At 30.5% G+C, this 16,241-nt stretch overlaps 1 protein-coding gene across 1 annotated transcript in view; it reads left to right on the top strand.

Moving 5' to 3' along the window:
* Positions 1-8,739, top strand: part of LOC142323444 (methyltransferase-like protein 25B) — a 33,913-nt gene extending 25,174 nt beyond the window's left edge. Inside the window, exons 5-6 of the mRNA XM_075363063.1 lie at positions 5,077-5,462; positions 6,809-8,739. Coding sequence (XP_075219178.1) covers positions 5,077-5,462; positions 6,809-7,197 — 775 coding nt within the window. The 3' untranslated portion in view covers positions 7,198-8,739. The remainder of the gene's footprint in view (positions 1-5,076; positions 5,463-6,808) is intronic.
* Positions 8,740-16,241: the final 7,502 nt, after the last annotated feature.

Raw genomic sequence — 16,241 nt, forward strand, 5'->3', positions numbered from 1 at the left:
TCCAGTGTTTAGTAGTTGTAAGGGAAAGTTTGCGTCGTTACCCCCAAGATGAACTCTTATATTCGTTCTTAAGTTAATAGTGAGGACAAACTTCCATAAGGGTGATGACTTAAGACATGCCTGAACATCAGCCCTAGTTTCTCTTGCGATGACAGGCAATTTTTTGCCGAAAGTCTACAGCAAACATGAAAGTTATACCACCCATTAATTTACCGCTTTCAATGTTTGGTTTGATGTCGGATTTGATATAAAATATCTTTAGTAAAATCTTTTTGGAACATTCCCCACAATACATTTGGTTGGGCAGGATGATAAAAAGCTAATATAATTGCAAATAATTCTCTCAATTTAGATGAAGATTGACAGATAGAAGCATCAGCAAGCGTGTCTTTCCAGTGATTATCATTTTCCAATAAGCCAAGTGCAGTGCAAGCAGCTTTATATGTTTGGTGTAGCACACTATCAGCAGTTTTCAAGTAATCAAAAGATGTAGGTTCTTAACCATTATGCAATAACATGTGCAGATGAAAGCATTCACTTTGGTTTGGAATAGCAATAAGAGTAGTCTCCTGTGGAGTTCCAAGGACTCGTCTAAGATTTTGTTGAGAGAAATAAATACGTTGATAGTTTAGTGAAATGCTAAGTGAACAATAGTGGGATAACATAGTTGCATTGGAAAGTCAAAAAATTGCCAGTCGGCCTCAGATGTACATATATATTTACCATTAATGTACTGATTCAATTCATCTCCGATTTTCAACCAAAAAAGTTGCTTGATCTGAACCTTTAGTAATATATTTACAGATATATCAAATCGCTTGCACAGAAATGCAAAGTTCAACATTTATATGGGTGTTGAAGCAACATGACAATAGTGGACAATGTGGGAAAATCCATTTATTATCAATATCAGTTGTGTTACCTTGCATGTTTAAAGTTATATTACCTGTGTCCTCTGGACTTCTGTGATAAGTTGGGTAACCGTCATCTGCAGTTTGAGTGTTGTAAATGTACAATCGAGGTTACATTTTTGAACATTTGCCATTTATCATGTAAAGTGATGACCCATTTATACACCATATGGTCCATGACACATATGTTTACATATGTGTCATACAAACAATATCATACAATAATGGGTTAACATTTTTATCAGGGAGTTCAATAGATATGATAAGATCAATTTTGTCAGGTTGTATTTTAGTTACTAACTATACCAATATCTGACAATGAGGTAAACCTCCAAATCTTTTTTTTTTCCATTAGACAATTAGCATGTAGTGGCTGAATCAAATATTTATTTTTTGTTAATAAGGTTTAGGAGATTTTCATTCTCAAATGGAAAACTCTGGATATAATATCATGCTTATCAGTAGATTTTTGACCAGTGAATAGTTTGTTTTTTATTTCTGGCCATTCAGGATTGCACGTAAAAGTTTTAAATAAATCTGGACACTCATGTTTACGCACAAATGTCATAGCATCTTGTTTTTTCACACGCTTATACCGTGGTAAACCAGTGAAAGATGAGGGAAGTATGACACTTTGATCCATGTTGTTAGCATTAACATTGATGTCTTGTTGCACATTATCTCGAAGATGAATTTAATTATCAGCATGTAATTTTTTTTTATTATTGTGAAAAAAGGCTAATCTTTCAGTGATCATTTTGGCTATCATGTCAACACAATATTGATTAAATAAGTTTCTGTAATGTAAACAATTGCCAGTTTATCTTGAACTATAAGTTGATAAGCGTAAAATTGCATGCAGCAGATTGTTTTATTTTGTTCATTATTATTTAGCGGAATAGTTAGATAATAACCATCTTAACTTTTTATAAACATAAGGGGATATTGTAAAGGATCATAAGAGCGATGAATCTCAGACACACATTACATTTGACTGTCACAACAACCTAAGATTATATCTCCAGGACTTTTATCTTCATCAGCCAGTAAAACAGCAACTTCATTAGTAGTTGGAGCATTATAGTGACTCCTATGCTGATTAACAGGTACATGATCAGCATGAATTATTATTTAAAATCTTCCACATTACTCAAAGGTGTGTTGTCAGTATTGCATTTAAACTATCTGATCAAATTATTATGTTCCAGCAAAACATGCTGAAGTGCTGTTATTAGTTCCTTCAAGTTTGGAACAATATTAATACAAAGAGAAGTTTGATCAGCATCAGAAAGGAAGTAAATTGTAAAAATTGGTGATTTGCACCAGGTGCTGGCAATAAACTTCCTATGCTATGATTAACTTGACCTTGAATTTAAATGTAGGCATAAAATTCCCTTTTACAATTTGTTTAGTACCGAAAGAAGTCATCTGAAATAAAGTGTTGTATTTTCCAACATTATCGAGAAAATGATTTTGACAAAAGATGAGATCTAAAATGAAACTGTTGATTGGTTCTGGTAGCTCATTAAGTGTAGGAAGTGAAACTTTCCCACCAGAACAAGACATGCCAGGTGCTTCATTTTTCCATTTTTTTGCAAAATAATGATTGCATAATTTAATCATTTCACCAGTTTGTAAATCTTTACTATTAATATAATCCAAATGAAGATCATATTCAAAAGCAGATCTGAACTTTAAAGTGGCTTTCCTGTTTTGTGTAGCATTGTGTAAAATTGATCCTCATGCTCTTCCATAGTCTTATGTAAATGCGATGTAGGCATTCGCCTCGCATCGGTAGATTTTCTACCAATATTATGTCTTTTGTTTTTGCATGATTTTAAAAAAAGGACTCAACAAATATCGCCTAAATAGTTTGATAAATAAATTTGAATAATCAAATATTTATCCCTGAAAAATTACCACCAAAATCACTATAAAAAAAGATGGTGCGTGGGTTTATTTGCTTGTCACATGTGCTTGCATTTTTATTTTAGCTGCTATTGGCGCAGAGGGGATCAATGTGGTGTGCTGGGTGGCTGTACATGGCTCCCTCCACGCTAAAAGCACAGCTTTACTTTTTGCTCTCTCCTGCTAGAAGCAGTCCATTGTCAATTAATTTACAGATTATTTAATTTAATTTCTAATCGTAGATTATTCTTATTTATATTCTATATTTGCATTTTCATTTACTTATGATTATTTATTGATTTTGTTTATTTAATTTTATTAATAAAAGAAAGGGATTATTAGTTAATACTTACCAGTAAAAAAAGGATTCTTTATTTAGCATGAGAGAGCCATTGCACCCAGCTCCCGCTAGAAGCTGTCCGTTGTCATTTAATTTACAGATTATTTAATTTAATTTCAAAGCATAGATTATATTTATTTAATTTTATTAATAAAATAGAGGGATTATTAGTTAATATTTAGCAGTATATCTTTATTTAGTGTGAGAGAGCTGTTGCACATGGTTCCTCCATGACTCTCTCCCGCTAGAGGCAGTCTGTTGTCAATTAATTTATGAACTATTTAATTTAATTTCTAAGCGTAGGTTATTTAATTGTATTTTATATCTGTATTTTATCTACTTATTATTTATTAATAACATGTTATTATTTATGTAAGTAGTCATTCAGGTAGTTTTTTTGTTTATTGTGAACAAAAGAAACAACTCCCATTTGAAACTGTCAATTTGGCTTTGAGTGCGTGTTGCAGTATGCAAATCAGTGTTGCCATGAAGAAAAATGATGCTTGAACTCAGCATGCCACGTCTTTTGTTTTGTATGTCCCTTCCCAATTTCTTCAACATCTTGCAGTAAGTTTCTGTATTAATTGTCATCCTCTTTTCATAAAATCAACCAAGATCACACCTTTACAGCCCCAAAAAACCTGATGCCATCAACTTTTTTGAAAAAAGTATTTAATGGGCCTTTAAAGATTTTTGAGGAGAACTGGTGTACCCCCCCCCCCCTGCATTGATTGAGTTTTTTTATCCACGTTAACAAATTTAACCCATATCTCATCACCTGTTATGATGTGGTCAAGGAATTCATCCTTCTTATTATGGTAATGGTGAAGGAAGGTTAGTGCTGACCTCTACCTCTTTTTGTGTGTTTGTCAGAAAGAACCTTAGGCACAAAATTTGTGGAAGCCTAACCTATTGGTTATGATTTCATACAGCACTGTTCGTGATTGTGAGGAAAAGATTTGGATAATTCTGTTATCGTGAATTAATTGACTATTGAATTTTCACATCAATACTTGAAACAAGTTCATCTGTGACAATTGAGGGTCAACCACTTCTTTCACTGTTGTGTATGTTTGTTTGACTTTCCTGAAACGTACGGCACCATTGTCTTATTGGACTGTCGCTCATGATATTTGCTCCATATACTGTACAAAGTTCACAATGAATTTCAGCAGTTGACAAGTTTTTTGTGTGAAGGAAACAGATGACGGCATGCACTTCACAATCAGCGGGATTTTCTATGACAGCAACCATTCAAATGAGAATATTACAGGAACAAACAAGCCAGCGATATTTTCAATAATACTACTATAACCACTCTGAACTGGGGTATTCAACTGAGCAAAAATAAAATCACTAACCCCACTCCTACGCGCAAAACGGAGGACTGGAAGTTAAATTTCTGAATAGCTCTTGGAGATGATAATTGGTGAAAAACACTACATTCTGTAGTGTTTTTCATTTGATAATTTGACATTTTAAAACAATTTTTACATACAACATTTAACAAATTTTGAATTAGTAGGTGCATTTAATACTCACAACTTGCTGATCAAGGGCTAATAAGGTTTATTAGTTTCTTAGATATGATAATGACAGCAATTGAATATAGCCTTGTAATTGAGAAGCCACATAACTTGCTTTATTCTAGAAAGCCTCATTGTTAATGGGAAGGTTTTTTCATTCTGTCAAGTATGAGAAGCTCTTTTGACAAGTTGCATTATGGAATCTGTTTAAATTTTTTTGCATTTAAAGGTGGAGATTCTGTTGCTTTTCTATTAATTTTAAGTGTATAACTAAACTGCTTTGATTATTTTGTTTCCTTTTTATATTATTTTTAGTATTTCTATTCTTATACTAAAAGTTAATTAAAATCACTAGGTATTAAATCATATTGAAATAATTGATTTGTTTTAGAAATGGGTTGTGTGTGGTTGGTTTACATACATGTGGTGATCTGACTAGTTCAGCACTTAAAACATTTTTGAAAACACCGTTGATAAGTTCAACAGTGTTGATGCCATGCTGCTACCATAAAATGTCCTTACTTGATTATAAAACAAACACAACTATGTTGTGTAATGAAGATGTTGTTTATTCTAATTTCAAGAATTTTCCATTAAGCAAAATGCTGTCAAGATTATTATGTAAACCTGAACACAAAGAGATATTTTTTCGGCCATTTCTTCGATTAGCTTCACAAGAAAGCAATGCTAGGTGGAAATGCTGGTCTAAGTGCGATCATGAAAATAATGCCTTTAAAGTTATGTCTAGAGCTGTTCTTCAACTCTACATCGGGAAAGGTATTTACTGCATTCTGTCATTTATTATTGTAAAAATATAATAAAATTTCTGATTTTGAGTTATATAATTGATAAATAATCACTTAAATGCAAAACGACTTGTCTTACTAGACAAGTCCTATTTTAATTCTTTTTAATGTGTATGATATAAGATGATGAAATATATTTACCTGTATGTGATATTTTGTTTTATGTGATCAATACAGTATAATTTATCATTTTGTTACCTTGTGTTTTGTTTTTGTGTAGTCATCCGATTTTTTGTTTGTATATTTTATACATGATTGGTAAGAATTATTGTACTCTGATTAGAAATTATTCTGTATTTTATAGAACAGCATTTTTACTTTGTAATAAACATTTTTGAATTTTTTTTACTCTTTCTCTGCTTGTCTATGGTACTCCTTGTTTTACATGGTATTACAAATGAGGAATTAAAATTTAGCGATAAAGTAGTACATGTTTTTTTTTTTTTACTAAAAAAAAAATTACTCATAATGCTATATGGATTACACCATTTGTTTTATGGAGATAATGAAAACATTTCCCCTGATAAATAAAATGAATAAATATGTTTAAATTGTATATGAAAGTTACAAAAATGTATCTTTCACTTTCTGTATTGAAAGGTATTAATGATCACAAAATTATGTGAAAGATAAAAACAATTATATAAAGATTTTAGGTTTCTGACAAACATTAATTTTCTTTCCTAACATGTAATTTACCTTAAAAATGAAATTTTACATCACCCAGAAAGAGCCTGTTGTAGTCAGAAACCAGTTAAAATACAATTTTTTCTAACTAATAATAATAAATAGAATAAATGTTATTAAAAATAAAAATAAACAGTAATAAAATAGTTTCTTTTATTTCCTTATAGTCTGTTTAGCTTAATTAACACAGATCATGTTTTTTGTCTTGTTAACACAGTTTTATTTTTTTTATATAGCCCTTACTATATTTCCTTCAAATTTCATACTTTTGAATAGTTTTGATGTTTTTTTTTTTTTTAATTTCATAAATGTTCAACTTAGTAATAATCCAGAAATTAATAAAATATACAGTTAAAATCATGTAGAAGTTGGTGTCTCTTGGTCCGTGGTGCTGCAGTAACAGTAAATCTATTTGCTTAAACTTGGCTAAGATGAATCCTTTGTCTTAATAACCCATTACCTTTAATCAGTGTTATTAACCAGTAAGCAGTAGTATTTGTAATTATCCCCATTATTTATTAATAGTGCATTTTTTTGTGGTTATTATATGACAACTTGTTAAAATTTACATTCTGCTTACTGTCATCTGGAAAGTTTGTAATTGTAAAATTTTTTATTTATTTTTTACAGAAGGTCTGCAGCTTAAAAAGCGACATAGACGTGGTGTTAACAAAAATTCTTGTGTAAACTTTACTTCATTTGTAAAAGATGTGATGGAACGATTTGATTTTATTGATAGTTCATCGAATCAAGTTATTGATCGCAATAATGCTACTTACAAAAACATTTCTGATAACTTAAAACCTCTTTGGAATGAGTATAAAGATTCTTTACTGTTAATAGAAATTGTTTTAATATTACAGATGTCAATGCAGTCTTTAGTAGAGGCCTTTGTCTTACTAGATGTGTTATCTTTTCTTAAAGAAAATAATGTTGAAAATTTGCAAGTGGCAAAGTTAGTAGATAATAAGATATCACCAAGATATATTGCATTAATAGCAAGCAAAGTAAGATTATGACAGTGGTTTTATCCTTTTAAAATCATTATTTATTTTATTACTGATCTGAGTTACTAAAATTGAGAGTATATGCTCTAAGCTGTTTGTTGCCTGTAAGGGATTTTTTTTTAAAAGTAAAATGTGACTTCAAAATCGATTTCCTAATAATTGACAAGTCGGATATGATTCAGATAAAAACTTTACAGGTGTTAAACACTAGACATTAATTGTTCAAAACAACTGCATCAGTTGTAATATATATGACAATTACTTCTCTCCTTTTTTTAGTAGTATAAAAAATTTCTTTTCTATTTTAAAAATTTGATTTAAAGTTCCATTTCTCCTCTATTTTCTGATGTTTGTCCAGCCTTTAAAGTGATCTGCATCAAAATTTTAAAATATAGATTATTTGCTGACGTTTCATTTATGAATTAGATTTTTAAGGGAAGCTAAGGAAAATGTAACAATTTTAAAGAGTTTGCTGTAAAATTAGTATTATAATACAGCAAAGTAAACTATTATGTGTGTAGCTATACTGTCATTATGTTGTTAAAAAGATGACATAGACATAGCTCAGCTAAGGAAAGTTAAGGGCATTAAATGTTTAATCTCTAAAGATAATTAAGTATGTTAAATAGTAATTTGCTTATTATACAACTATATGATACTATTTATTTTTAATTTTTAAAGCTATTATATTGATATAAACAATAAACATTTTGTTTTGAATAATGAAAATTTAATATAAAACTTCACTCTTCTCTCTTTTCTGTGCTGTCTATTCCTGAATGATGGCATTCATAAAATATGTGAAAAATTATTATTTTTGGAAGTTTTATTTTTAAAATAAGGCTTGAGTCTTACATAAATCAAAATTCATTGTGACGTAGAATTAATGTTCTTATTTTCAGCTGAATGAATCATTGACCTGCTTGCAGCTACATTGTTGTTATTATTTTATTTTATTATTTTTTTTTTCAAGTTATCAGCTATTATGTCATTAATCATATAGAAATGGCTATAGCATCTAATGGAACTGTACTTGGCATTCTTTGGTATGGGTGATCTTTGGGGAACCAGTTTTTAATGCTGTTTCAGATACAAAATTTATCCTTACTTAACACTCGCTGATGTTTAGGATGCTACTTCCTGTGAGCTTTGATGGAACCAACCTGTAGGATTTTACCATTTTATCTAGGATCTTGCATTTTTGTTTCAAGATATGAAGGGGGTAGCATAGTTCTGCTGTTGAAACCTGCTTTTACAGTTTGGACTTAGCATATAATAACGAAAGTAAATGCATAGGTGTAATGTTAGTAAATGTCAAATAATAAGTGTAATGCATAAGTGCACTTATGCTTTTAAATATACATAAAATTGAATGCTATTTTAAAATGTGACTGTTATTGCAATAAAATTTATAAATGCAGTCCTATTTATATTAGTGATTAAGTTAAGTATGGTTTTGTTGTGCTGTACAATCCTTTTATTATTTTTTTATTAGCTTGTTATGTTTATGAAAAAGGAGCGAGTGAAAATACATTTTTTTTGTATTATTAGTTATATGCAGTTTTGTTTTTTTTTAAACTCCTTCCTGTTACAACTAAAAAAACCTTTTTTTTTATTGTAAAAATGTATATGAATTGATTCCATTCTAGTAGAAAACTGTTTGCATTAAGTCTTAGAGCAATTTATAAAGTTATCCAAGTTTACGATTGTAATTGAAAATTACTATAAAATCAACAAAATTCAGACAGCATCAATAAAGGTAGCTTGGCTTATTGTTGTTTTGATGTATTAATATACAATTGTGAAATAGAGAACATTGCATTCTTAAAAGTTGTTATACTTTGTTCAGATCGCTAATTTAGTACTGGAAATAATTTATGTATTGTCTGAAGGATTGGTTAGTAGATGAGATCTTGCTGACTTTTTCAATTTAGTGTAAGATTTCACATCCCTAAGTTTTCAAGAAAAACTCAAGAGTTTATCCACTGTATTCAGGAGTACATTCATACAAATTTATTTTTGTGTTCCACATGTAATTGTGGATTTCTATGTTTCTTTATGTAATTGTGGTGTCATTCTAAAATTGTAATTTGTTACAGATTTTATTTAGTAGTTTTTATCAATATAACATTTTGATATCACATACTTTTTTAAGTATTTAAACAAAAGGCTATTAAGCATTACAGAATCTGCTTGGAACTACACCATTATTATTTTACGAACAAAAGATTTTAACAGTTTAATAATTTTGCTGGAATCATATATTTCAGTGCCATTTTTTGAATCCGCTGTAGTATTATAGAATTGTTTTAATAGTATTAAATGCAAGCATTCTTGATGAAGAATTGGTAGACTATCCTTCTTGACCTACTCTGCAGATGTTCTCTGCAGATGTACTCTGCAGATGTTGACCCTGACCTGTTCTGCAGATGTACATGAATGCCAACCGAGGATGAAATTTATGGTCAAACCCAGATATTTCAGTAATCGGTTTTATTAGATCAGTATGGCACCAAATTTCAGGAGCATTCAAACATAAATTATTTATTCAAAAAATAGCACAAAGCAAGTAAATTACATACTGTTATTTTTCAACATAGTCTTCCTCCTTTTCAATACACAGGTGCCATCTTTTGGGTAGCTTCTGTGTTCTTTAAAAAAAAATATCATTTGGCTGCTGATTGACCCACTCTCGAACAGCTTCAATGACTTGTTCATTGGAACAAAATGTTTTACCCTCTTAAACTTCTTTTAAGGTTCCAAACACATGGAACTCAGAAGGTGTGAGCTATAGAGGGATGTTGTAGTAGAATTCACTTTTAATTCATAAATTGTAGCCGTCATATGAGTGTGTGGATTATCCTATAAAAACTGACAGAATGTTGACTTCTTTTTGCTGGTTTCTGGGAATGGCTGTTTTTACTGGGCCCTTCTCTGATTCTCATCACATTCTCTAAAAGTTCTTAAATTCCTTTAAAAAATTTACTCCGTATGTAGATGCTTATATTTGTTATCATTTCCTCACCCACCAAACTGTCTTTTAAGTCTTTCACAAATTGCTGACACATTGGTTCAAATTTTCTTTTACAAGAAATTTTATAATACGCTGTTTCACTCCTGGATGTATTTTTTCACTCATGCTTATAAACAGATATCATACGAGCTTTAGGCTGGAATATAACGACAAAATAAATAGTTACAAAGAAATATTAAGGTCTACAATAAACTCGAAAATTTTTTATTTGTTTATAAGGAAGCTTACATGAGCTCTTAGCAGGAAATCGAGTTCAATTCATTGTCTTTAACAATAATTGTTTACAATAAATAAGTGCAATAAAAATTATGTGTACTAACAATATAATCTTACAAAATAAAATAAAATACTTAGTTTTACAAAAAGAAAATTGCAGTATTATAAAATTGTTTCACAAAATAAAATGATAGAAATTACAGATAGCAATACTAAATCGTTCATTAATGTTTAATAATTTAAACGTACATTATTGTACATTTAACATACAATAATTTCAAACATGGTTCAGTCAATTAAAGATAAAAGTTTGGTAATTAGGACGATGATAAATTTTGCTGTAACGAACTTAAAAAATTAAGAATTGCAGTTATACAGGTCATTTAGTTGTCATTTGATTATTGTAAAACAAAGAGCAAATTAATTTAACTGTAATAAGTAGGATATTGCAGTTTCAACAATTTATTCAGACAGAATAATTATAATAATGGTAGGAGTTACTAAAAGATAGCTTTTTCATTAATAATAAGACTCTAATATTTCCTTCCCTAAATTATCTATATCACTGATCCTTGAATTAAAATCCCCATCTTACACAAATACTGCATCTTTATAGATTCACTTAATGAACATACATGCTTGTACAACTGCTCATAATAAAACTGTATTGCTATTTTAAAAATCACATTGCATCATTTAAAGGCCAAAATAGTCATTATAGTATATATATAATACTTTTCAGGCATCAAAAGTATAGAGCTATGTTGCAAGAAGGAAAGTATGGTAATCAGTCAGAAAATGCGATTTGGGTTTATTGCATTTCTCAATGTTTCATTACCCAGGAATTGCCATAAAAAGAGAAAAACTGTGGGTTATTGTTTGTACATATGTATGTGCGTTGGCGTGTTGGAAACTTAATAACTTTTGACTGAGTGAACTGATTTTGATGAAATATTTTACAGAGACTCGTGTATATGGGGTAATTTATTGATAAAATTTACGTTGAATATTTCAGGGGAGGTTCAGATGTCAGCGGTAGTACAGTATACCTGTGTACCTGCACAAGTGCCACTCCCCATCAAGCGAGTTGACCACACAAGACATCCCACCACAGCAGCATGGCCCTTACCATGCTCCAACCGCCTGTATAAGATGGTGTCAGTACTCTAAGAATTAATTTATCACCAACCACCACCTGGAAAAGAAGAAGATGGAAGAAGAAATAAGTTCCCTGGCTGGTCCAACGTAGGACCTCCTGGCAGATGCCAATATCCCCGCAGAGCAACATGCCTGGTTGGCCCGCAAAGGGAGCTGCTGTGCTTGCATGCTACCATCCTGCCCTAGCCAGCAGACTGCTCAACAGGCCCATCAGCAGGAGCCAGCATGGGATCGCTCAGGGAGAACTGCCTTGGTTGTGCTGGCAGAAGGTGACCGACACAGCAGGGCTCTGGGGGCCACCACAGCCACGTTGTAGTGGGGACCCAACTGCTGCTGAAGAAAGCTTGATCTGATTCCAACGGATGAACCGCAACTTCCCAACTACAGCCAAGCCAACATCACCGGAGACCAGCTTCCAGACCCAGCAGCCTTTATCAGAGCTACCTTGCAAAATACACAAAAGGCCCTTTTGTGGGCCATCATTCCAAAAGCCTCAAACATAACTTTTCAGGGCTACCGTAAGGTTTTAAGGTGCCATGTGCCGTCAAAGCCACACGGCGACAAAACATAACCCTGCTTTATATTAAGCTCGGTACATGCTTGCATTTTATCTTACGATTTTTAAAAAAAATTGCCCCAAAAAATACCTTCTTTTCCAAAAAATCAAAAACCTATCTTTTATCTATTGCATATTTTTCATCAAATTTTTTAAATGCCTTCCTAGGTATAGTAGTTGTGTAAATGACTGGAAAAAAACTTTTGAGGGGGCTTTAAACTTTTAATATTATTAAAGGTTGAAATAATAAACTTTTAGTAATAATATCACAATTAAATGTCATCGTAATTCATCCCCCTCATCCCCAAAAAAAGAAATCTTGGGTAACTTTTTATTGGCTATAAATTTTTTGTGGAGTTTTTTTCTAGTTTCTTCCATTTAACATAGTAAACATAGAAAAGTTAAAAAAAATTTCTTGGAAGGTAATTTTGGTGATGAGGGGGCAAAAAAAATATCAATTTTTCTAATTTGTAAAACTTATTTTGGTTTATTTAAACGTATAATGATATTTTTTCAATAAAACTTCATCATAGATTACCCCCTCCCTAAAAAACATCTTAGGTAACTTTTTCCATTTATAATTGTTTTTCCATTATGTAAGAATGAATAACTAATGCCAGGAAAGTATTACAACTTTGTTGTCAGATTTTATATATCGGTATTGGGTTTCCAGTAATTCATTCTGATTACAATTATTTCACTTTGAAATGCAATCAATACAAATAAAAATATTAGATTTGCACAGCAAATCAGCTTAAAAAGTTTTCTTGTAAATAATTGCAAAAAATAGCCACTGGCATTTTCTGATAATTTTAGATAGGTTGAATTGCTAATTTCATATCTTAATTATATCTTCAAAAAATCAGTATATTTAATATTTTACTCTCATCCCAGGTTTCAGTCAAACATAAAATATAATTTTTATTAAGTTAGCAGTTTGATCCTAATATGAGTTGAACTGTTAAAACAGATATATTTCAAAGTAAAGTAGAAAGATATTATCTTCAAATCTTGTAAGGTTTGCAGAAAATTCATTACTGATTTTTCATGGATTAAGTGAATCTCCATTTCCCATAACCTGTTTCATTCTTGATTATACTGTATCTTTACATGATTGTTATTTCCTTAAAAATGGGAACAATAATCTTTTGTCACGAGAAACCAGCAACAGCTGATATTACCTTCTTCTTTGAAAGAATACTACTTTTCTTACTCGCTTCTGACATATCTAATTCCACCTTGTAATCCTCATATACCACTCTGAATTAACTTTCATAGGAACTTGTTACCTGTTTTCCAGTATCCTATACCTATCGAATAATCACAGGATGTGAATGATCATTTTCCTTATTTGTCTATTATTTTTTGTCCAAACATATTCCCATTTATTTGTGATTTGGGCTTGCTTTAACTCTTTAAAAACCCAATCATTATATGACGACACCAATTCAGTCACAAATACAGGCCTTGTAGGTGTATTATTTAATATATCGGTGTTTAAAATCTCTCTTTTTTTTCTTTTGTTAGTGAAAGACATTCCAATTTGTCCAAATTTCTTATAAATCGGTAACTTTTGGGCCGTTTAATGTTTTAGTTTTAATATGACAATATAGATCAGTAACTTTTTCATTTAATTTTTAACTTATATGATTACTTTATGCGTTTAGTTATGCTCAAAATATCTTTGTAATCATGATTAGGTGAATTTGATAATAATTTAACTCCATTATATCTTGAAAATTGCTCAGTTTCTACAAGATGCTGTCTTAAAAGAGATAATTTGATTCAATTTAGTACTTTGTTTTCTTATGCTACTAAGTTCATCATTAAATTTGTTCAAATTATTATCTATTTTCTTATCTTGAAAAGTTATATATTGACGTAAAAATAGTATTTCAAAGTCAAAGTATCAAGTTTGTTAATCACAATATTCATAGAGTTTGCATTACAACCAGTTTTCTTCAACCTTGTGCCTGTCTCTTCTACCAACCTCTCCGCGACATCTTGTTCTACCACTTTCTTCCTTATAAATATAAACGTTAATTGTTGTGTAACTCACTTTAATTATTATTATAATTGTAAACAATACATAAAGTTAAAAAATCCTTGAAACTATACAACCAAACCAGAAAACGATTGTATTTATTGGCTAAAATAACCAATTAATACGGAGAAAACTTTACGTGAGCTAGTCGCTCGACAGCACGAACTCAAAACTTAAACAGGATAATAAGGTCGATGCAACCGATAAATTTGTGATTTAAATCATCGCTATTAAATTAGTACACTCGTAGAGTATTAGAATCGTTTTTGTTGAACAACAGAACAGTATCGGTCGGTCGATACGGTATCATACCGTAGCGGAGATGCGTAGCAATGAACATGCTGTAACTCTAGCCAATTTTTGCATTTGAAGGGGGGATTAAAACAGTACAGCGAGCCGTCTGATGCTATGATGCTATCGAGCACGTACGTGAAATCTTTCTTTCGCTTAGCGGTGACGTGTTCACTAGTGTTTCGGTAAAAAAATCTAACTTTGTTAGATTTTTTTACGCCGTTCTTATTTTAATAAACGGCATCTATTAAATATTCGACGTAATTTGTTAATCGTTTTATTTTAATTGAAATATTGTGAAATTATCAAAACATGATCCTGTTATTTTTTGTGACCAATACGAGTTAAACTTGTAGATTATCTAAATATAATGAACCGGCATAACAATTTATCGATGTGAATATGATTTAAAAAAATATATATTTTAGTCATTATCAGTTATTATCTGGACTTTGTTATTATCTTTCTTTAGGTGGACTATTCATAGTATTAACTCCAAGCTCGCAAGTAGAAATGTATGCTAATTTTGCACCCTAAGTAGTTCGAAAAAATGGCTAGCCTAATCGCTAGTATAGAACCCAGAATATTTAGCATGAAAGCCTAAGACGTACTACTCCGTCCTAGAAATCTGCGACGTATAAATATATATATATTATTTATTCAGTTGTAAAAATTATACCGTTTCACTGAAACGACCGACAAAAAAATGATATATTCCTCATTTTGACAATGAATATTTGTATTTCCGGATGAACAAAAATTAATGTAATAAACATTGTAAAGTGTGATTTGTCGTAATATCTCGTTAGGTTAAAGAAAGCAAAAAAAAAAAAAAAATATAACGGTTATTTTTTATAAAATTAATCTTCTTCGTTTACTTTTTTCCATTATTATTTTTAATTTACTGCTTTGAATTCCGTAAAACTTAGTTGTTTCCTTTTATTTTAATAATAACTCTTCCAAAATTTATTTTATTCAAATTTCTCAGATGAACCAAATAGCCGCAGTTCTTCGAACAGAGACGACTTACGTTTTCGATCAAAAAAATGATCTACATATTGAACTGTAACTAAGAATAAAAGAAAACATCTTGAACTTAAACGAAACAGTTTTTTACGTAATTGTAAGAAAAAGTTACGATATAATGCTGTTTGCTTCATTTCTTTTCGATTATTTTTTCCGATCGAGAAATATATTATAGAAATAATCTTCTGTTATACGTACATGTATTCAAATCGATTCCGAAGTACGCTATTTGGTATCGTTTTTCTTTTCCCATTTTTTACGCAAGCCTCAAAGGTGTTTGATTCAGATGCTGCTTCTGTTTTTCTTTTGGCGATTTTATCGATCATAATGGTGGTCATTCACAGTTTTATAATTGTGCTCATAAAATAATTTCCCGTTCAATAATCAAATAATTTGACCAAAATACACACACATATATATATATATATATATATATATATATATATATATTTTTTTTTTTTATTTATACAATGCTTAAATGAAATAACTTAGTTAAATTATATTCTATAAGTTTATCTCCGAACGAGATTTTAGTGAAAAAATGTTTATTTAGTTACCACCTGACATGTCGTTTCTTTAAGATGTATTCCTAATAGATTACGGGATAAATATTTCATATTATATTGAAACCATTTCTTAGCGATGTAATCACTTAATAATCGAACTGATTGAGGTTAATTAGATTTTTATCTACTCTTTGATACACGTTACTTATTAAACCACTATTCTGT

Source organism: Lycorma delicatula, chromosome 4, assembly GCF_047948215.1.
Source record: "Lycorma delicatula isolate Av1 chromosome 4, ASM4794821v1, whole genome shotgun sequence".
In the NCBI taxonomy this organism is placed as follows: domain Eukaryota; kingdom Metazoa; phylum Arthropoda; class Insecta; order Hemiptera; family Fulgoridae; genus Lycorma; species Lycorma delicatula.